At 37.5% G+C, this 24408-nt stretch overlaps 1 protein-coding gene across 1 annotated transcript; it reads left to right on the top strand.

The window, feature by feature from the left end:
• Window positions 1-250: 250 nt before the first annotated feature.
• Window positions 251-24157, top strand: LOC139715773 (tetraspanin-15-like). The gene is made up of 7 exons (XM_071627313.1): window positions 251-389; window positions 8387-8572; window positions 10950-11024; window positions 11756-11851; window positions 13910-14020; window positions 16061-16234; window positions 23856-24157. Exons 1-7 carry the CDS (start codon window positions 312-314, stop codon window positions 23955-23957), a joined length of 822 nt encoding a protein of 273 aa, XP_071483414.1. The 5' UTR covers window positions 251-311; the 3' UTR covers window positions 23958-24157.
• Window positions 24158-24408: the final 251 nt, after the last annotated feature.

Genomic DNA, 24408 nt, shown 5'->3' with positions numbered 1-24408 from the left:
TTTGTATTCCATGCAATGGCATGGGGAGGGGGCGGGGGGGGGGGGGGGTGTGTTTGTTCGTACGTACCCGTACTAGAGTAGTCTCGTTGTGCGTGTGTGTAGCTATCTGTAGGGCCTGTACTGTTCAATGTAAAAGTACCAATAAGCAGGCGCACCGTACCGAGATCGAGAAGCGAAGGTGCCTGTTGTTGTTTACATACATGACCGAGTGCGAATGGGTGATACTGTAACTTGAGCACGTCCCGTTTTCTGTGTGGAATCTGGTCCTGTCCTTGAGAAAGCAGTAAAGTCGACGACATTAGCTGTCCAATATGCCCCTGATCCGTAAACCCGACTGCGGCCACACATTTTTGAAGGCCCTGGTGTTCCTCTATAATGTGTTCTTCTGGGTAAGTTGGTTGTCATGGCTTTCATAAACGGGAGGATTTTGATCAATACGTCTATGTCGGTGCTTTACTATTTTCACGTTCGAAGGGAGTGAGCTTCTCCCGAATGGGTTTGCCAACAGCAAATGACCCGGGAGCTGCGGCGGAGATTTGTGTTGAAGTCCGTGCGGTGGCGTCGCATCTCGTCTTCACTCTCTCGCATGGCATTCAATCCAAAATGAAAGTAGTGGTTAGTTCACATGACTCTGTATCGTACTTTGATCTCTCGAGGCAATGACATGTACAAACGTTTAATCTCATCCACCATCTAGCATAGCATCTAAGACCTGAAGAGATCCTATCTTAACCTCTCATTCTATATTTGAGGAATGATTTTTCGCATTTCAGGCTGGCGATAGTGTTGTTTGTATACTCACACTGAGATAAGGGACTCGGTTAGGACAGCTAGGTTTCCAAATTCCACTTGATAGTATTAATATCAATGGATATTGTCTCAGCTAACATGTTCTAGGGCCTACATGTAATGTCGCCTGAGAAAACACATTCATATCCATGTTAATGTAGTCTACATCATGTAAATTTACATCATATACATTGTTTATGAATAATGATGAATGTCCGTCGGCGTCATCATGGAAACCTAAGATGTTTAAATGACAAAGTCAAGAGTAAATTTCCATTCTGTATTACCCTTAATATTCTTTTAAATTCAGTTAAGACTGAGTTTTGTGGTGATGATGTCAGTTTATGCTGAGAAATACATGTTTTGGTTCTGTTATTTTCGAGATCCTATTCCTACCACAGAATACTTACTTAGGGTTGACTTGAAGATGGATAGCCTCCAGGTAGAGTGAAGGACAAGCATGGAGGATCACCTTTCTGTGTTTTTGGTCCTAACAGTGCTAGCAAGCAGCCCACAGGTTGACATTTCTGAGTCCCCATGCTGTTGAAGACTAGTCCCAAGTAAACTTGGGCAGGCATCTATGGGAAATGCCTGCTGCATAGTAAGATTACCTTTTCCTCACCTGGTTTAAAAGCTAGCTGTATCACAAGTAAGGGTACTGTACATTTTGAGTGCCAGCCCGATGCAACAAGTACCGTACATGTGCAATTGTTTGTACATAGTATATCGAGTTATTGAAATTTCCACCAAATATGTGCTGTCTCCCATCAAGTTGAGATGCAGCCTTGTGCAGTGTTTTTTGTTTTGTTTTTTTGTTTTTTGATGTTTAATAAGGTGGAGCATGCGTTGGGCTTGTATTGATGTGGATTTGTCGTAAAATTTTGGCCATATGTACAATAAAGAGGATCTCTACATAATAACAATTCTTGATGATATAATTTGGATGAAATTTTGACATATATATTATACAGTGTAGACAATTTCACTGTATGGTGTAGTCTTGAATGATATTCAAGTATGAAAAAAGCACCCTAAATCTATAATGTGTTGTGAATATCAACCAGCATTCACCATTAAATGATCAGTACGAGCTAACAGACTGTATAGATTGCCCATCTTTGCTGTCTCTCCTGTCCTTTGTATGTACATGTACATGTACCTATCCCTACCTCTGGTATGTATGTTGCGTGTTGTTGCGACAATATCACTTTGTTGAAATGGGAAACTTGTTAACTTCCATTTGGAATCCATATTTCACGGCTGATTTTCTTGAAAATCAACTTCTATTTTGTTTGTTGAATTTACTGTATATCAGGGGCTATTCAAAGTCAACTTTAAGCATATTGAGTGGAATCAGATTTTAATCATCATTTTAATAGGTGCCAGTGTAATACAGGACAAGTCTACAAAGAAAGGTATAAATTTTTAGCAGTCGAAGCAAGTTCTGTTTGAGATGTGCTGTTTTTCAGTATATCATGCTGATAAATTATGGACAGTCAATGAGCATGGTATTTTGTACAGTTTTATTAGTTTGCTGCTTTTCTTTTATTGTCTTTTTATTAATCTTCCTCTAGAGGACCAAGACCTCAGAATATCAGTTACAGTGAACACAAACAAGTTCTTATGGAGGCTAGAGGGTTAAGGCACATTTGCATGGCTGTTAACAAGGTCGGTAGTTCCTGATACTATTCTCAAGGACTATCCTTTGTAAATATGTGTAGGTCATTCTTTCTGAAAGAAGGCAGTAAACAGTATGCATGTGTAAAATGTCCTTCCCAACTGAGGTATTAACTCCACTGTCTGTTTAGAAGGTCAGCCATTGCCCTAGTGGATTGGAAAACTCCACATTGTATGACTATGAATAGATAGAGGATACAACTTTTGTGCATTCACCTTGCAGTGCCATCTTGGCACAAGTTGCAAATCAATGCTCTCAGCAGACTGAGTGCAGTGTGATTGTTACTAAAAAGCTGCAATGACTGACTGTGAAGTCCTTTGTAAAGAGTAGGCCTTAGCCAGCTCTAGGATCTGTGACATTTATAACTTAAAGGGGAAGTCCAGTTCTGGTTGGCAACGGCACATCAGGATATTTTTGTTTTTTTGGGGGGGAGGGCAAGATGATGAGAAACCACTTATGAAATATGAAAGAGTAATTATTGAATTTTATTGGGAATTCAAAGTTTGTAAGTACTGTACTGTAGGTGTAATATATTGATCAGGGAGGTGGCCACCTCCCTGATTATTAAGTGAAGTAAACCCTGCCAGGAGAACATGAATTCTTTCTCCCCTCCCCCCCCCCCCCCCCCCCCCCCCGCCCCCACCAACCACCACACCCTGTGGATATTTACATTGATGACTCATTACAGATGATGCTTTGTACAAATATCCTTTGAAATGATGAAACAAGGAAAATGATTCCAACAGATTAAAGCTGAAGTGCATAAATTTTAGATTAAAGCACATAGAGAGACATACACCTGCTTATTATGCGCTTTATAAATGTAGTATTATTATATTTGAGAATTCTTGCAGTAGTATGGAGATTGAAAGATCAACAAATTTTTTCTCCTTTTTTTTTTGGAAGTTATTTTGATCTGCAGTTGTTGGCAGCTGTGCATTGAGGTTATAACTTCACTTCCCTGTTTCTGTTAAATGTCGTTTTCGGTTTCCAGTCTGGGCGAACACTCTTGGTACAATAGATAGGCCTCCATCTTGTAAACATTAAAGGGGTGGTATACATAGTTTCAGTTGAGATGAGGCTTGAAGTTTCCGGCATTTTTTCAATGATTTTTTTTAAATGATGCAGGAAACCTCTTCCTGGAAGAGGAATTCAAAGTTTATTTGATGAAAATTGGTTTTGAAATATCTGAGGTAAGATCCAAACAAAGCAATCCTAATACAAGGTGGGTCCCACCTTTTATTAGGATCACTTTGGTAAAATTACATGTACTTCTAGGAGTTTGGGGTATCTCAGCTACTTCAAAACCAATTTTCATCAAAAAAAGAATTCCTGTTAGAATTGTGTGCTTTTCAACATTTCATGAAGTGGTTTCTAAGTATTCTGCAAGAAGATAAAAGCTAAATTCTCACCTCAACCAATTAACCATCTACCAGTTGTAGTTCTAAGCAAAATATAAACTTATTCCATCAGCATTATTGTGAGTATTAGTATTTAAATGCTCTATTACTAGTCGATAAGACTGAACTATAAACACTGGGCTCATGTGTAGCCCATGCAAAGATAAGGTCAATTCGTAATCAGTGACTGTACATTTATAATTGCTATTTATTTCTCTCCCCTTCTTTTTCCCCCTCCTAAAGTGTAAAGAGTACATTCCTTGAGAGCCCCAGACCTGGGCAGGTTCCATGATTCATACTGCCAAAGTAGTGTGTCTACAGGCCGCGGTATTCAATGTAAGCACACTCTCCATCCTGTGCGGGACGAGGGAGCCGTGCCGTGTGAATCACGGACGTGCTTGTCTCTTGGCAACGATTTCACAATATCCTGTCCCCGTCCCTGTAGTGTGGGCACGAACTGGGAGGACATGACTAGAATCGTCGTAGTGTGAAGCAGAAGCTGACTCATTTCTGGGCTGTGTAAACAGCATCATGTGGGAAATTCAATTCATCTAATTTGTTGAATTTGTTTGTTGTTTACCTAATTCCACTAACCTACAAACTGTACATTGTAATGCTCTATTTTTAGATATCATTATAAGTTGTTTTTTTTTCTGGAAGAATGACTGACAGGTGCCTGCAATTTACAAGTTTTTTATGAATCTTTACCCACTTCATATTTTTTCAAAATTTGTTGCGATTAGTGTGATAGTTTGATTGCAAATTACAGAATTTTAGTATTTTTTTATAACATTCACCATTTTTCTTCTATTATATATCCTTCTATAAGTTTAAAACAAATTATATTCAAATCTTTGTTGATATCATGATCATGAAATATTGCCATCAGTTAAGACAAAAACATTGAAAAAGAATAAGAATGGATTATGGTAAACTTAATTATAGTAAACCACGGTGATACCTCGTAGCCTCTATAAAAGTGGCCTGAAGATGTACTTTCAATGCAGTACTAATATCCATTGGGTAAAAACCCTCACTCCCACCATACTTTCATATCTCATTGTGTGCAGTGAATGTAGCCTCAAACCTATGATGTGCATTCCAATATCCATGTATACACAGTCTCCCTGCTACATGTATTTCAGGGAGTTCTTGTCAGTTTCCTTTGTGCTCTACAAAGTATCAGGCAGAGGCTGATTATGATGCAAAGTATTAAAGTTGCATTGTGGTAAAGCAATTTCCTCTTTTTTTCCTGAGAGTTTTATTCCAGTGGACTTTGTGGTTTGCATTCCAGGAAAAACATTATGATTGTACGCCATATAAAAGAGTCCCCCCCCCCCCCCCAAAAAAAAAAAAAAAAAAAAAAAAAGTGTACGTTTTATGATTAAATTTCCAAAGTAATTTCATCCTAAAAAATGAGTTTTGTTTTGTTTTTGTTTTTGTTTTTGTTTGTTTTTTTTTTTTTTTTTTTTTTTGGGGGGGGGGGGGATGTCACACCCTCTTGCCCCCTCCTCTTGTTGACAGAACTTTACACTACAGAGTGAAACATGAATTCAAGACACATCCTCAGAGCTCGATCTGTAGAGTGCAATGTTATGCATACCCCATGTTTGATTAACCTTGTTGCAATTGCAAAGAACAATTTGATAGACTTTAAGGTGTGTTTGGTTAGGAGGATTATTATAGGCTTACCGCAAATGGTGATATGTCAGTATTCAGTGCAATACAGGGAGATGACCAAGTCTTTCTGGACCTCTATAAAATCAAACTTATGTGTACAGCATCATTGACCTCAAGCTGATGGACCATATTTACCCAGCCCAAGCACCAAGATGCATGTCAACCTGAAGCCACCATCGAGATTACCGGTACTATTTTACATACAGCCCTTCAACTGCACTTGCCAATTTCTTCATCAGAACAGCAACAGATTGTAATGCATTGCCAAGCAGTGTTCTGAAAACAGATCTATGTATAATTCTGACTCGTTTGAAGATATTCTCCAGCATTACTCTGCTATGATTTTAATAGCTGCACATTGCATCACAGGGCCGAGTGATACTAGATCCAGAGTTTTTCAGCATACCAGTACTTCATCAAAGTTCAGAAGTCTTCAGCTCTCACTGTATTTCAAGTATTATGTATCCTAGCAATGTCATAATGTTTCCTTTCAGGTCAGCAAAGTCTTTACCTTAAAGGGACTGTATGGTACTGGTTGAGGTGAGGGATTCATGTTTTGAACATTTCTAAGTGAGATATTGAGAAACCTCTTATGAAATATGAAAGAGCATGTAATTTTAAGAAGGATTCAACGTTTATTTGATGAAAATTGGTTTTCAAATGGCTGAGATATCCAAAAAAGTGATAGTAATAAAAGGCGACAGGCCACAACTTTATTAGATTCTCTTTGTTTCACCTTGTTTTTGGATATCTCAGCCATTTCAAAATGGATTTTCATCACATAAACTTTTGATACCCCTTAGAATTGAATGTTCTTTGACATCTCATAGAGTGGTTTCTGAATATCTCGCAAAACGTTAAAAGCTAAATCCTCGCCTCGACCAGAAATGTACACACCCTTTAATTCAAATATACTCCCAGCAATTTGATGGCATGATATAAAATACATTTTCTCACCAACTTAGCACTGAACACTGAACTGTCTTCCCCACCCTGCACGCTTCGCAACAGTCACATATATATTGTTCATTGTATATTGGCAGGAAATATCATGGTGATCACAATTACCATGAGGCTATTAATGTGCTGATTCATTTCAGCAAGGGATTGAACACAAGAAGCAGGATCTGGTTTTGTACACACATGTACATTTTTGTACATATCTGTATTTACCATTGATACAATGTACATGCAGGTGCATGAATCACACACACATATATTCAAATAAAAAAGAGGAAATAATAATGATTAAATGAAACAGCAATGAGTCATCAAAGAAATTATCTTATTAATGTCTTGTATGTCTTTGCATTGTATGGAAACGTGTGAAGAAGATTATGCTTCATACAGAATAATGCTTAAATGTTTGTAATTTGTTCTATTATTGTCAGCATTTCTCTGTACTGTGTGTTGTCAACTAAATTTTTGTTCTTTTGCTGTCATTTATTATTCTTTCAAAAATGTCAGCATATGTACATTGTACTGCATTTCTTCAAATGAATGAAACTGAAATGGATGGAGCATCTTACACTTGTACATGTACACATTGTAGGTTCTTAGATCTACATGATACGTATAAGTGTACATGATGTCTGGCAAGACAGAATGAGATGTGTAAAATGCTGGACCCATGAGTGCACAAGGAAACAGAAGACCCCTTTGTCCTCTGTGTGATTCACATTTGTATGTTAGGAGCTCATATCATGGCCTTTAAAATGCCTTTGATAGATCACGGGATACATTGTGTGCCTTTAAACTGTATTTCCATTGTATCTCAAAGGGGACTGGAATACGCAGAAAGTCTCTGTCACATAAGTGTCAGTATTAACTTTTATCATCTGTGCTACGTACAGATACACAATGCACATGTGTAGAAAACTCTTGTTTTGCAAACTTAAAGGGGATGGCTAGTAACTGATTGGTGGGAATCAGTGGGAATGCTGGAGAATGATTGTTCCAGTTCTTGTGGGATTCATTTAAGAGTACATATGGATCTATTGTTGTGTGAAAATTATTTACTTCAGAACGGTCTCATATTCAAGTAATGTGCAATTTAATGCCCCGTCACTGTACAGGCATTCTAATCTGGAAACACTAAACAACGCATTACTTGAATATGAGACCATTTTGAAGCAAATAATTTTCACACAACAACATTTAATGTACTCTTAACCCGTTGAGGACGAGTCCCGAGTACTCGGGCAGGTGTCTATGGGAATTGCGTGTTGTAGCAAAATCAAACCGTCCTCAACGGGTTAAATGAATCCCACAAGGATTGGAACAATCATCCCCCAGCATTCCCACTGATTCCCACTGATCAGTTACTAGCCATCCCCTTTAAGCCAGTGGACTATCATGATTCACAAGCTCTCATTCCTTTTTACTGCACTTTGCTTCTGTTTGTTATTTTCTGTTCACTGTTCGAGAATTAGACACGAAAAGAAAATCATACTTTGATAACACTCTCTGTCAACATCTCATACTCAGATTGGGATGTGTGAGCATTCTGCACCAATGTTCAGCATAATTCATACACCTTTGCGCAAAGAGTATTTAACCCGTTGAGGACGGTTTGATTTTGCTACAACACGCATTTCCCATAGACACCTCCCCGAGTATACTCGGGACTCGTCCTCAACGGGTTAAAGGAAAAGTGTCCAGAACCCTGGATAATAATAAACCTGTTGAAACCAGCATTCCATTAGTAAATCACAACAAAATGCAGGCTCTGAAAGACTATCGAGAAAACTTTCCTTTCATTGTCTTGTTTGATACTTTAACAGTTTACATTGTCAATAAATTTTTGAAAATCAAAATGTGCATTTCACTCCATTTGCAGCTGTTTGGCACCACACTCTTGGGGGTGGGCATCTATGCAGAGATTGAGAAGAGAAACTACCAAGCTGTGGACAATGTCATACTCAGCCCATCGTCTGTCCTCATCTTCGTCGGTTGCTGTATGTTCATCCTGACTTTCATCGGGTGTGTCGGAGCCCTGAGGGAAAACATCACTCTCTTGAAGATTGTAAGTACATTCATTTTATTGTCCTTTTTTTTATGGTTCCTTTCTAAAGTTTAAAAGTTTGTAGAAAATGAAGTCCAGTGAGTCAGACTGAGAAACCACATTTCAAAGCTCATCTCTCAAAACCAAAACTTTATAGGTGAAAAATGATACAAATAAAAAAAAAACAACAACAAGACATTAATGTTGCGGCCTTCAATCTTTTCAGGTTGAAGTTGAAGGCATAGTAGCTGATGATCTCTATGTGATAGACCATGGAGAAGTTGACAGAACCAGCACCCTAGATCATGAATATGAGATCACTGTTAAGTTCAGTGTACATATACATAACATTTCAATTAGCCATAGGATGATATTCCTGAATGACTCTTTATCATCAGTTTACTAATTTTTCCTGTAATAACACAATAGTGATACAATATCTGCAATCTACATCATATAAACTATACACACGACTGTGCTGCAAGAGATCCTAATGTGCTTTATTTCTGTAAGTATGTACAATGTATGTACAGTGTGTAATGATCATATATCGTTGCTGGGGCAACAAGACCTCATATCTACAAAATGTCAAATGTTCAGGAGAGCCAAAAAACATGACTGCCAAAGCACTACAGCGAATGGGACAGCCTTTCATTTGACATGCCATGGTGGCTTTATTTTTGGAGTAAGGCAGTTGGGATTTGGACAGGACATCGCTTAACCCATTATTTGACCATTAATCCAAAAAAGTCATTTTCATCAAAATGTCAGATACAAGGTCTTGTCACCCCAGCGACGATATGGTATGCTTGAGTTCTTCTTTGCCCGATTATTAGATGGTAGAACACTCGTTCAGGCATACATGTATCAGGCATCACCAAGGGATAACTTATTTTCACTTTTTGCATGGTTTTAGTCAGATTTTCTTTCAAACTGTGCATGAACCCAAGTAAAAATGTATAACAGCCAATTTCAAACCTATATTTAGACATCTGTCATATCAGTATCAGCAGTACTGTATTATAGCTATGCTATAAATGTAATGAATTTATCAAAAATACACACCAATTTTTTTTTCAATGACATTAATGTACTGTATACGCCATAATTATGTTTTAGCAAGTCTAAATTTTTGCAAATCGGAACTTCCCAACAATTTTGCGAATTGTTAAATTCATGATTATGGAGTACATTACTGAACATAGAAATGTATGTGCACATGTCACGTTCATATTGGGATAAGTTTATATGTTTGCATGTTTACAATTTGCTAATAGCACCTAACTCACGAAATTCGTAAAAATAGCAAGATCACAAAATATTTGGCATATACAGTAGTCATTTTCAGGTATGACAATGGCAGATAACTGCATTGTATGGCCCTTTAGTCACTGTTTGAGAGAGAAAGCACATCGTTTCATTATACCCCTGCCAAACGAAGTTTGAAGGGGGTATATAGGAATCAGCGGACGGTCGGGCGGTCGGTCGGGCGGTCGGTCGGGCGGTCGGTCGGGCGGTCGGGCGGTCGGTCCGTTGCAAATCTTGCGTCGCGAACTACTTCCTCAGTTTTCAACCGATTCCCATAAAACTTGGCACAGATGTGTGCCTTGGGTTGTAGATGTGCAAGACGTATTTTTTTTACAGTACCCAAAAGTACGTTGCCATGGTAACGGCATATTGGCAAAAATGGGTACAAATCTTGCGTCTCGAACTCCTCCCACAGTTTTTGATCAATTTTTATGAAATTAGGTACAGATGTTCATCTGAATATGTTCATGTGCAAGACACATATTTCCGCAGTGGCAAAAAGTGCGTTGCCATGGTAACGGCATGTTATCGGTAAAATATAGGGCAAAATGCTTCATGGCAAAACTGCTTCATCAGTGTTCTTCCAATTCTCATGGAATTCATATTGAATGTTTGTCTTAGGATATAGGTCAGCATGACACATTTCTTGACAGTGACAAAAAGTATGTTGCCATGGTAACAGCTCACATATTATGAGCCAAAATGATGGAAAATCTTGTGTTGCAAACTACTTCCTCAGTTTTTGCCCAATTTCCATGAAACTTAGTACAGATGTGTGCCTTTGGTTGTAGATGTGCAAGACGCATTTTTCGACAGTACCCGAAAGTACGTTGCCATGGTAACGGCATATTAATGGCAGAAGATCAAGGAAAGATCTTGCGGATTTAACTACTTCCTCAGTTTTTTGACCAAAGCTTATGAAATGTTGTTTTGACCAAAGCTTATGAAATGTTGTTTTGCGGGGGTATAACCAGTCGCTGTAGCGACATTTCTAGTTTGTTTTGTGATAGTAAGTGCAGCCTCTGATCACCTGCCAAGTGAATGTTTAAATTCAAGTGTATGTTTTGATACTGTTGTGACCTTTCCCCAGTTTGGCTGGACCATCACGATCGTCTTCATGCTGCAGCTGATAGCTGCCATCATGGCCATCGTCTTCAAGACAAAGGTACGGCAGTTGTCTCAAAGCTTGGATTCATCCCCAGATGATGATAGATTTTGGAAAAGAGGCACAAACAAGGAGGATTAGGGCGATGCCTCCTCATTTTCTACTTTCTCTTACAAATCTGCTACCAATTCAAGAAGGATACGTACTTGTGGAATAATGGTCATCATTGAATGTAGCATGGAACTTTAGATTTAGAATTGTACAATCTAATCACAATTTTGTTGCTGCCTGCAATAATTGCAATTTTTAATAATTTGTGAATTCATTATTGGGAGAATGCTCTGTACCAAATTTCTAGTTTTTATGAATTATGCAAACAATGTATTAAAAGCATGAGATCATGCATGATTAGCCCACTATTACATGGGGGGGGGGGGAGGTTCAATATAGAGTCTGAGGTCATACACAACAAACCATGGATAAATTCTTTACTGCAAAAACTGTATTTTCATGATTGTATTATTCGACCTGTTTATAGCATCGATTCCAATTTGCAAGAGTTCATATGTATCTATAATGCAGAATGATCTACTATTATGAAAGCATTGAATATCAGGTTGAATCATTTTAACCAACACTAAATCTTGTTTTATGCATTCCTTTTACTTCATCATAACAGTACTTATAAATGAAAATCAATCAATGTTGATTTATTACAGTAGGCAACATTCATGTATAACATGAGAGCATTTTCATTTTTTTTTTTAAATCTTTGTATAATTTCCTTGCAGGCAAAAGCTCTTGTGAGCAACAGTTTCAAGGGTGCCCTTGACAACTACTACGATGACCCTGACATACACTTTGCCATCGACACTATCCAGTTGAAGGTAAGCAGATACTAGAACGCTGATAGAAGGTCTGATTTCAATTCAATTCAATTCAATTCAATCATAGTTTATTTCCATTCTACGAAAATCAAAAAAACATAGTACAATTTCCAATCAACAAAAATCAAAACATAGTACAAAGTATACATGTCTTGAAATGATATTGTTCAAACATTTGCAAAAGATTCATGTAATATCCGAGATAAATTACATGTATATAACAACATATGTTTATATATATGTATATATACAATAATGCATATATACTTCGTGGACGTGCGAAAAATAAATTCGATTATGGAAAATAGTGATCCACTAAATTTTTATTTGATTTATCATCAAAATGTAGCTAAATTCAAGATTTGTGAAAATATTTCTTTATACATGTATCAACCCACCTTTTTGTATGAAAAATTGCTGGGCTGCACTGTCAACTCAAATCAAACTTCACCCGTTCCGCAATTCTCTGAGTGCCCTGAATGCCCCCCAATGAGATTCTTTTGCCTGTCGATCAGAGAACGGACAGGTTGGTATAAATCCACCTGTGCGAAAGCAGTCAAGCGGTAAATGTACCCCCTTCCCATGGTCAACTACATGTGGCGTCGAACAATGAAAATATCAATCGAGTGCGGGGTATGAATAGAGCGTGTGCTGATGGGCTCACAGACTCTTTTATTCTACACAAAACCAGGCACTTGGATGGGATGACTGGGGTCAGCGAACACAGAAATCTACTCAAGCTCTGCTTTGATCACTATGTACCGGTACATGTTCATTCCAGATTTATAGCAGAACAAGCACAAACTAAATCAGAAAAAAAAGGTATTATCAATAATGCTGTGATATACACATTTTTCCAACAGAAAGATAACATATGGTGATAGACTCTTTATCTTTTCATCAAACCCGTTTTTTCTGTCTGGGCATTACAACGCAAAGAAACATCAATTTAGGCCACGAAAGAAGGCACTCTTGTCTTCATCTTGGGAACCTGGTAAACCGGGTTCCCGTATATCAGTTGCTCCTACGGGAACCTGGTATACCAGCTTCCTGTAAGGAATGGGTTAAGTCTAGTCTCTCACCAGTTGAACATTATGTAAGGAGTGAAGAAGAGGATAAGCTGTTGGCACTTTGACACAGGCACTATAAAAGATGTTTAAAAAAAAGTCTTGTGATTTGTATGATTTGCCAAAATTTCACCCAGTTAGCCAAAATGTTGAGTTGGCTCAGTCAGATGCAAGTCTGCTTTCCAATTAGGAGACGCAGGTTTTGGCGCATGATGTCTCCAGCTGAGTAATGTTGTTTATTATCCTGCTGTCTGTTCTGGTACAGTGCACTCCCGTTATAACGAAATGCTCGGGACCGGCAGTTTTCTTTCGTTGTAACGAAATTTAGTCATAACCGAACAAATACAATATATAACGAAAACAAGGAAACCACGCATATATATCATATTCTGTTTGCTCTGGACACTGGAAAGCTATGTGAAATGGGATGGGATTATTGTATTACAAAACGCAAGTTCCCCTCAGAAACTGTGCGTGACACAAGGAGCAAACACACAGTGATGTGAACCGTTCATCCGTGCAGAGATGCTATAAATGCTTGTTCCGCTACGTATTTTCGAAAGCAATTCGCATTTCGTTATAACGGAGCACATTTCTTTTGTTTCTCTTTGTCAGTGGCGCTCGTAAAAGACTTCGCTATAATGAAAATTTCGCTATAACCTTGTTCGTTATAAGCGAATTTTGTACCATAGACTTTAATGGTGTTAAGTTTGGGACCAGAAGTTTTACTTCGTTATAACGAAATTTCGTTATAACCATGTTCGTTGTAACGGGAGTGCACTGTATATGGATAAGTGAGAACTGACCCTTTGAGGTTCAAACAGGTGATAAGCAGAAGTCAGCAAACAGTTTTGACAATTTCTTTGTGCTATACAAATGAAGGAACCAATTTGTTGCTTGTATGACATTATTTTTGTCCTGTATACTATGTTGTTACCTCTCCTGTTCTGTTCATTTCACTGAAGTTTGCTTTGTATTCTAATGAATACAGCTTGAATGCTGTGGAGGTTTTGATTACAAGGACTGGGAGCAGAACCTCTACTTTGCCTGCAACGAGAAGGGGAGCTGTGGTGTGCCCTACTCCTGCTGTATATCAAGCAAGGTAACGGCACAGAAGAAGCTGCCTTTTCACCTGGTTTCAAGACACCCTGCGTTCACTCTAGACCACGCATTGCAGAGACAGTCATGAAAGAATGATGTGATCTTTTTTTTTGACGACTCACCATCCACGATGGTACAGATGTATCGTGACAGTCCCCGAGCTGCGGGGGCAATCGGGGCTTGGGGCAAGCCCTACCTCTTGACACCAGATGTCGCACATGTGTGCATTTGGTGAATACAGTTGGGCATTACTGATTACGTCCCAAGGTCACTCTCCCCTCCAAATTTTGTCCCCAGACCCAACTTGACTCACAGGGACAGGGTATAAGTCGTGGTGAGAGTCCACACTATGGTTTTGGAGGGGAAGGTCCTGCAATATTGAGCCTAATGTGAACGCAGGGTTTACTGCAGTTGTCCTGCCAAGTTTTCATGCTTTTGCAGGAGTTGCTATTTTTGACTAGAATTTCGGTGATATGTCATTGATTGTTCAGATTGTAATGCAGCACACTGCAGGAAAAAACTAAGTTGCTGCTGATAGCGATTGTGAGATTGATTTATACTGACTGACTCATCCTTCTTGGGACAAATTTGAATTTCTGTGATTGGCAGAAGAAGGGAAATCAATTGTCTGGAAAAAATCTGGCTGAAATAAAGCATTGATTTTGATAAATTATTGTGTCTTGTACTTAATCCTTTTTTGTTTGCAATTCTCTGAGAACCTTCAATGCCCCCAAACTACAATCTTTTTGCCCATTATAATTAACAGGTTGAATGGACAGGTTGGTAATCCACCTGTGAGAAAACAGTGCATGTATTCCCTTTCCATAGTGAACTGCACATGCCATTAAACATTGCAAGATATTGATCAGATGTGAGATATGAATAGATCATGCACTGAGATTACAAAATCTTTTGTTATACACGATAATTGCACCCAAATATAATGGGGTCAGTGATGTCAAAATCTTGTTAGCTCAGCCTTGATTCCTGCATACACCTTCATATGAGTTTTGCAGCAAAGCAAGCAACACTACTACATCATAGAAAAAGGTAAACTATACAAAATACCTGCAAATTCTAAGACAGAAAATGAACAGATATTGATGGCAAAAACTCAAACTATCTTTTGATAATAGTCATTTTTTTACTCAGCATAATACAATAAAAATGAATTGGCATGAGGCCAACAATACAGTCCCTCTTCTGTACAGTTTGGAGACAGTATACCTGGTGCTTGTCAATGAATTCACAATACTGGAACCTGGTATGCGTGGTTGTGTTAAGGAACTGGTTGTTAGTCACATGATGTGTATGTTTCACTTTTTTAATTGCTTTAATACCCGCATGAAGATAGGTTTCAGGGAACTATGGCAACATGATATCGCACAGTCTCTCTACCGCTTATCATTTCTCAAATAGTGTTTCAAATCACTACATGAATCATATATTTCCTTGCTTATGTTGTGATACTGGATGGCATTGAATTGGCTGCAAGGTGATTTATTGCTCCTGAGCAATATTTTTATCAGACTCCATAATGTCAGGCCTTCAAATCATATCACCATCATTCACTGAGTAAAAAATTTATCCCACTTCCAGAATCTCATTCAGTGTGTCATCCTTTAGTTACATGTATCAGTGCATATTATGACTGTCAGAAGTTTACAAACAGAATCAACATACATGAGATACATGAGGTACATGGTAGCTTCATTTCAAATCCATATTAGGAATCTGAACAGTTAGCTCATATCAAACAGTATGGGCTTTGTGGCAAACTCTTACCCTTTTAGTTTCAGCAGGTGAGAAGTGGCTGTGTCCTGTCGAGTACCTCTGTGCATTCGTTTGAAGATGAGGCAAAGTATACTATAAAAGCTAAATGCTGTAGCTATTGCAGTGATCTAAAGGGGGACAAGATTTTTTATTCTGATATGGGATGCAAACATGCTATGGAAGCAGATAAATACTTTTGTTAGTTAGTTAGTTAGTTAAATTGATTGATGCAAACAATAATTGAATTACATGTTCATTTCTCTGTCAGACTGATATGGTTGTGAACACACAATGTGGAGCAGGCATCCGGGAGGGTAACCCTGGACCGTTTGCACTTGATGAGAAGATCTTTGTCCGGGGCTGCACGGATGCCTTGCTGGTCTGGTTCCAAGACCATCTCGACATTTTCATTGGGCTTACTTTGGGCCTGTGTCTGCCGCAGGTGGGTCCCTCTGTGACAAAAAGCATGGATTTTTATCCAATCCCTGCTTATTACTAGAAATACTCAAAGAATATATTGCTGTTGTGTTGACAGAACCTTGTATATCAAATGTTTAATGTTCAGGAGAGAGAAAAGCACAAAGCAGCTAAAGCACTCAAACAAATGGGGTATGTAAGACAGCTAGGATTTAGACAGGGCATCATTTATTTATTCAGTTGAATTGCATTCATTTCCACATAATCATGAAAAAACACAAAGGATGCATAAAATTTTGATGTGATTGCATAATTTCACAAATTGGAAATGCAAAGTGTGAAGAACAATTCGTAGTGCATGCATGTACACCAAAAATATGGATTGACAAACACATTATATTGAAGTACAAGAAAGTAATAGCATGATCCTTACGACAATTAGTCAAGAAAAGCAATTTTTACCAAGATTTGAGATACAAACTTTTGTCATCCCATTGACATTATGCAATGTCCTCAAGTGAATGAGAATGAATGTTGTGTGAGAATTGTTTGCTTCAGAATGGTCTCATATTCAAGTAATGTGCAGTTTAATGTTTTCAGGTTAGCATGCCTGTACAGGGATGGGGCATTAAACTGCAAATTACTTGAATATGAGACCGTTCTGAAGCAAATAATTTTCACACAACAATAGATATATAATGTACTCTTAAATAACTCCCACAAGAATTGGAACAATCATCCCCCAGCATTCCCACTGATTCCAACTGATTCCCACTGATCAGTTACTAGCCATCCCCTTTAAAGCAATTAAAGCTTGCATCTTGATATGTTTGAGTGGACAGAGTGAGATCCAAGATTAGTATGGGAAGACCCAAAGGAATCTGCAAAAACCAACATGACTTCGTATTAAAGAGGATACAATAATGTATCTACTGCAAGGCTTAATGCACATTCTTACTTTGACTTGAACATATTCTGATGCACTAATTACATATGTTTTATGTGAATATTCCATGTTAATATTCATGAAAAGGTGATTGTGCCCTATGCAAATACTGATCCACACTGAACTTGGTCTAATACCTGTTTCAACAGCGGTTTGGACATATTCAGCCCTGATGTAGAGATGCCCGATTACAATCAGTTTTCCATTTGCCAAATGGAAGAAAATATATAAGAGAGGAAATACGCATTGTATAACTTTTGTTCACGGCAGTTTTTCAAACCCTATGTTCCATTGGGTCCCAAGGAAACAATTAACCCTTTCATTCTTATGAGCTTCAACGGGCACTCCAAACATATTTGGTAGATATTTTTCTCAGGGGCAAAGACTGCAGATTTGTACAAATGGTACATTTGTGACCCTGCATCACAAAACACACAAAAAGTTGCCTGACATGGATTTTTAGTTCAGGGCAGATTCTGAAAGAGCAGACTCTATGCTTTAAAATGATGTATAACTCAATTCAAATGGATTCTCCTAACCTATATGAATATTGGAAAGAAAGCACACACTCTAGAAAAGTTTGAACTGAGAAGAGAGGCTGTGAAGTACATGGTCTATTCAAGTGCCTAATCTTTAGTAAGCAGTGCTACCCTTGCAATGAATGGAACAAAAATCTTGATGTAAGCCACTGTAGCAACAACAGTGAAGAGATTATCAGATTAAGCTGAAATTGAGCATGCTGTATTACCACATTCTGTTCATAATAAATGTCAACTTTCAAAGCAGTAGTATCATCCGTTCAAAAGTTGAGTTGAAAGTGAAGAGTGTGCAAAGGATTTTCAAGAAATTAAAAGGGGTCTCTAAGAAAAACCTGATCACACTTCTTTACCAAAAAAAAAAAAAGGGTTGTAGAAAAACTGCTGAAAACCCACTTTCCCATTCAATTTATGATCCCAAACTTAGGGATAATGTAGAAGAAGAATAGTTCTTTCAGAAAATATGAAAAACTAAAAATTGACTCGGTTGACCTGTTTCACCTTTCTTGAGTCTCACATAAAATTAAGGGGTGCGACTTTTTGTTTGTTTTGTGATACACGGTCACATTTGGCCCCCTATAAAAAGGCCTTGAACCAAGGCTAATGTGTACCAAAAAGACTGTAATTTTTTAACCATCTCTCCATCCACTTGAACAGGTAGATTTTATTGCATGTACAGATCCCTGTTGAGGCAAAGCTGCATAGTTTGTACATGTAGTTCTTTGTAAGACCCCTCAAGTTGTAGCTTCAGTTTAGTCAGTGACACATCAGGGGACACTGCAGGTATGTTGCATTAATGTCATATTCAATTTATTGCAGGGGGGGGGGGGCAAAAAGAATGAAAGAAGAAAAAAACAAACTTGGGGGCTCTTGCAACCATAATGTAGTTTGTAAAAAGAATAAAAGTTGTCAGACATTAAGATATCAGATGTTCATCATATTTGATGATGCATGCACATCATTTATGGTGATTCATCATCCTTAAGACTTCAAAGTGGCACTCTCACCCCCACCCCCCCCCCCCCCCCACCCAATCAGAAGGAATCCATGATGACCTTGCTCTGTAAGGGTAATAAAGTTACTTTGACATGCCTCCATCCTATACTTCTATGTTGAAAAAGTGGTGTGAATGAAGCCAACCAAAGAATTTGGCATAAAGCTGTCAATTCAGTGAATGTCTGACCAGTGTTTTCTTTCCTCTTCTTCAGCTCTTTGGTTGCCTCTTGGCTTTTTTCTTTATCATCAACATACAGGATTTGCAAAAGAAGTATGAATCCTTTTTTTTTTCTTGTTTTTATTCCTCTTTCATTTGCTTTACAATTTTGTTTCTTGCCATAACACTAATGCTGAGTGTAACTCTGCTCTCTCATCTCACTTATTCAATATCTGGGAGGGACTCAACTGAATGATTATTTTGGTTTTTCATTGCACCTCTTGGACATAACACTCATCTGGAGGAGTTTGTTGTTGTTGTTGTTGTTGTTAATGGTGGTGGTTTAAGGTCAAGGTCACTTAGTGTAGTATTCCAGATTCTCTCTCTTTTTTTCCTCTCTTTTACTCTGTTCATATCGTTTTGACCGAGACTTGGGTAATAGGCAACACTGAAGTAATTTGTTCAAGATTCCGTAGTGTGGGGAAACATAGGTGGCCCGATTGAATTGTTCTGCTATCACTGGCCAGTAGGGTACATTCCAAAGCCATAAATACTGCCCATCAACCACGTATCAGCGAATAATATGTGACCTGCTACAACAAAAGGATGTGAAAGTTAGGGGAGGTCGATTTTCTGAAAATGACATGACATTATTCCTTTAATCTAATGCTTTATTTTCATATATAACATGACTCATAAAAGTACTCGGTTGCGGAGATATCAATGATTTTATGAGATTATGTCGAGTGGTCTAAGAAATGAGCGTTTAGAGAAAACTGCCTTCAAAGTTTTCCTTCCGCCGCAATCGTGTTCAATCAAGGGGAGGTAGGACAGTTTTCACCTCGTGACAACAGAAGGTATGGTCCTAGCAATGTCCGCGATAACCAGGATGCCACGCACTGACCAATAAGATCACTCTCTCATTGCTAGGGGCCGAGTCTATCTGCTGTGCTAAATCCAAATCTTCGCACACATTTCTGTTCCATTGAAAGGCGGAAAGTCATGGCCCAGAAAAATGCTAATTTCTTGCCTTTCCTTCCATCATTTAGCTCTGAAATTTCGGCAGATGATAGACAAAACATTAGACTCCAAAATTATGCCGAAACAGAAATCTGATGGTTTTTGATGGTCTGACTTCAAACTCGATTTTCTTGGCTCAGTCGTCAGCGACTAACGGATCTTTTTGTTGTGGTGGGTCACATATTTTATATGTGCCTCGAACCGTATTTCCATTGGTAATGGTCAACTCCAGTCAAGATTTTTGGCTGTGTGTGTACTTACAGAGAGGTCAGTGTTGAAGCTTGACACGATTCATTACAGGTATTCTTGAATATATCTGAGCAGGGCCAGCCTTCCCACTTCATGGTGTCTTTGTGCAAGAAAGCTAATGAAAATTGTAAAAGAGCTTTGTAAAATCAAGTCATTCTTAGACTTTCATTTTTTTCAGATATGTTTTGTTTTTCAGCATCATGTTGCAGTGTTCTATGCTTTAATGTCATAGACTTTATCAGAGTAAATTGGTGATGGATTTCATTAATTCCCATCAGCCTTGCCATCATTCAAAGATAATATGTATGTTCATATTACCTATGTAAATTAATAGGTAACCTAGCATTCCATCAGTGATGTCTATTACTGCAATATGCTACATTAACATTGTTGTAAGGGTACTTATTTTTGTTGCACAATTTTTTTCTTTAATTTTTGTTCTTCACCAAATATTCATTTTTTCTGCAGAATATACTGCTTTAATTGACATTTATTTGTTATTCATTGAAGTTTTTTACTTAGATGCATGCAAATTAGATAGGGGTGATATAGTTCCAGGTTACATGTACATTCTTTAAAAAAAAATAAAACAACCAAAAAAAAAAACCAACTTTATGTACATAGTTTGATCCTTTTAAATCATCCAACATTTGAAATATGAGTATAATTTTTGCAGTTAATGAGACAAGGCACTGATGTACAAGTATCAGTGTACAGATGTTTATGTTATTGTAGGCTATGTTAAGCTGGGGGACAGTTTTGACACCATCCTCAAGAAAATGTAGAGAACAGTATTTGTCTGACAGTACTTGCAATGATTTGGTTTTGTGCTAAAAACTTTCAATATTGCAATCAGTATTAAACACTACAGAAATGTTACCACAAGGAGCGTTTCAGATGTTGTCTTACAAATCTATGACTAGGTATACGCGTATATTCTGTTGATTTGCCCACTCTCAGCTCCATATAGATTTCATGCCATATACAATATTCTTGCATGCGCCTAAGAAATGTCATCTACTATACCATATTTATTGGCATCTTAACCCAATGTTAATGGGGCCTTGGGCGTGTCATAATATTTTGGTTCACCGGGGAATAACAATATCTAGAAGACAAAGGATTAGAAGTGCCTCCCTGCTATGATGCAGCCTGGACTTACGAAACCCCATAACGTGATTTAATCAGATTACAATGTAGGTGTTGCTCCCTCTGAAGTGGAACTGTAATGGAAGGCACAAGGCTTACAAATGCTTGCGTGAGGTAGACAACCTTGTCCTCAGAGCATTAAAGAAAGAAAGAAAAAGAAACCGATAATTCCATTTTTGAAGATTTTGAAGTACGGTCTCTGTCATAAAGTACAAAATAATATCTTTTAAATTATATATTGGTCACTAAATATAAAAGTACTTTTTGAAGTTACAGTCACAAGAAGCAAACATTTTCTTATTATTCTCTTCATTTTTCTTGACCTTCAATCGCAAATATCTCCATTTGGCAAATATGGACTTATCGGTTTTGCGAACGTCTTCAAATAGAAGAAAAAAAGCAAAAAAAAAAAATCTGCCTTTTTCAGTTAAGTCCTTGAGTGAACAAACTTTACAGCATCTCTGTGTACTGGCCTACACATGCAGACTACCAGTGAACAGGGAACAGTACGTAATTATTGTGTTTATAGAGATCAGAACAAGATGATGTTTGGTGGTGCCATTTTCTTGGTGCCTGTATGCCTTCCATAATGTTCTGGTTGATCCTTGGAGGCCATCATGCCCCTGGACCAAAGGAAGATGGAATGAAGTTTGGAGTTAGACTTTTATATGCATTTGTGGTATTTCTAAAAAGAAAAGGAATGTGAGAAACATGCATACTGCAGAAATTGGACAATTAAGAATTTTGTCATTCCTGTTGCCATGGGACATTCTAGGATTTAAGACAAGCTTGAGTAGAATTGCATCAATTTTGGTTTTGTTTTTTATTGTTTTTACTGAGAAGGGAGGAAAAGAGATAACACTGGCTCGGTGCCAGCAATTTACAACACTCTGAAAACATTAATACATTGTGTTATGGTTATATATATATATATATATATATATATATATATATATATATATATATATATATATACTTGTAGAAAACTACTCTGTCATCTCATCTAAAGGAATAATGTTCACCTATTCATTAAAAGGTAATATAACTCTCATGGTTTCATTGCTGTATGGATTATGAATTACTGGATTTCACTATGATATATAAACTAGTCATTATGTGCATATATTCAAGTATGCTTAACCCTCAATACTAGCAGGTTTCATTTCAAATATCATATTTGTTAATTGACATCAAACCAATGATTAACAACTTAATACATCAGTATATTTTATGAACTCACACCATTGCTGTTAATTTAACATTAACAAGCTGTAGAAACAAGTTAATAGTGAGAGGCATATACTGACTTGGTGTTTGCTTAACAGATTATATAATTCATGCAGAGACAATATTTTAGTTAACTGCACAAGATGAATCATTCCATTTGTGATTATTCATGCAGTGGCAATTAAACTTATGGAAATTTGGTTGATTCTTTGAAAATTATTTTCTGTACTGACAGTGGTGCAATGGTATTTTCTACAATTATTTCAATGTCTGTAATGACCTATCTTCAAGTTATCTGATTATATCTTTGATTTCTTGTTTGTTTGAGGTTTATTTTTTATTTTGCTTTGATGACATTTGCACAATTGGACACACTAGCACTGTTGTTTCTAATGCCACTCTGTTGTGATTCAAACGAGGACTTTCTCATTTAGAATATGAATTGTTGCTTTCTTTGTTTTAGGATCAAAGTCAGGAATATATGATGTTCAGTTTTCAAAATTATGTACATTTTATCATAAGAGCATTGGAATATTCCAGTCCAAAAGAACAGTGTCATGGCTATGGATGAAACATTTACCAGGTATTATTGATTTGATCAGTTTCCACAGTATCATGGAAGCACCAAGAAATCCTTCCACAAGGTTTTAAGCTATCATCAGAATCCTATTTAAAAACTAGAAATGCATGAAATTGTGATTCAAAATAGTAAAAGAGAAAAATAATCAATCCCCAAGCCAATTTGTTCATGTGTCATTTCATGTTTGCATACTTCCTTGGACAGGTTATTTGCAGAAACCCAAATGCTTTTTTAAGCGTCTCTAATTTGAGCAAACTGAAGGCCAATCCCAAGTAAAAGAATTTCACAAGAGATCTTATGGACAATTAATACATCAAATAATCAGCTGTACAAACTTGTTCAAAATTGACACATGACAACAGCATTCAATGGAGTGCCAAAGCGATGATGTCACAGTCTTTTGTTTTGACGTGGGGTGGAACCAGGTGCAGGCATGGTTACCAACAATAGTGTTCACATATTTTGACCAGGTAAGGCTATTTAGATCCTGTTTCCATGGTGATGAATGGCTGTGGCATCACACTTTGGCACTCTGTAGGAACAGGTGAAGTAAATAGCCAAGGGTATTTCTTTGTCCGTGTTGAAAAATTCAGAAATACAAGCACATTAGCTGGCTTGCCTAACTGAATAAAGGAAAGGAAATCAATAGAATTGAGTACAACAGTTGCCTATTCTACCATCTAGTCCGAATTGTAGGATTATTTGAAGGCATTCCCTTTATGATTACTGTGGAATCATTGTCATATTTATGATACAATTTGTGGGTTGTTGACTTTTCTTTGTCAGTTACTCGGATGTCTCCTGACGTGGCTCTTCATCTCTAAGATTAGGGAGGCCCAGGACCAGTATGATTACCACCAGGCACCGACATCCTCGGACAAGAAGTAGGTCAGAATTGGGGTCGGCATCCTCATCCTAACCGCTGGCATGAAGAGCATACGATGCCTGAGTGTCATAGAATTTTAGTTAGGGGTTAAAAGTAGAGACCTATAAAACCATATGCATGATGTCTTCCATGATGTGATTGTACATCACATTATACACCAAAACCCTTCTGGGCTGATCTTCTAGTGGGCTCTGAAATATTTTTTTTTTTAGTCAACGAGGCTGATTTTTTTTTTTTTTTTTTTTGGTAGTTTTGGTTATTATGTATCAAAAAGAGTATCCCTTTTTCTATCATGTATATCTGAAGTTTGTAGGCTTTGAAGTATATGGAGTTTTCCTCAGATATTTTTGTGGACATTTACTCATTAATCAATTCACCAATTTATTTTTTCTTGTAAAGTTGGTTTTCCTCTTTTCCTCCTGCAATAATGCTTGTGAAATGATCATAAAAATC

Source organism: Diadema antillarum, unplaced genomic scaffold (assembly GCF_040938485.1).
Source record: "Diadema antillarum isolate AM-2024a unplaced genomic scaffold, OU_Dant_1.0 scf00000055, whole genome shotgun sequence".
In the NCBI taxonomy this organism is placed as follows: domain Eukaryota; kingdom Metazoa; phylum Echinodermata; class Echinoidea; order Diadematoida; family Diadematidae; genus Diadema; species Diadema antillarum.
Note: the sequence above shows the minus strand (reverse complement) of the source record. Positions and strands in the feature narration are given on the sequence as shown.

Excerpts from the sequence above, each read along its gene's own strand:
- LOC139715773 (XM_071627313.1), top strand. The coding sequence starts at position 312 with ATGCCCCTGATCCGTAAACCCGACTGCGGCCACACATTTTTGAAGGCC. Across the intron at positions 390-8,386 it reads TCTATAATGTGTTCTTCTGG|CTGTTTGGCACCACACTCTT; the intron begins GTAAGTTGGTTG and ends CTCCATTTGCAG. Across the intron at positions 8,573-10,949 it reads ACATCACTCTCTTGAAGATT|TTTGGCTGGACCATCACGAT; the intron begins GTAAGTACATTC and ends ACCTTTCCCCAG.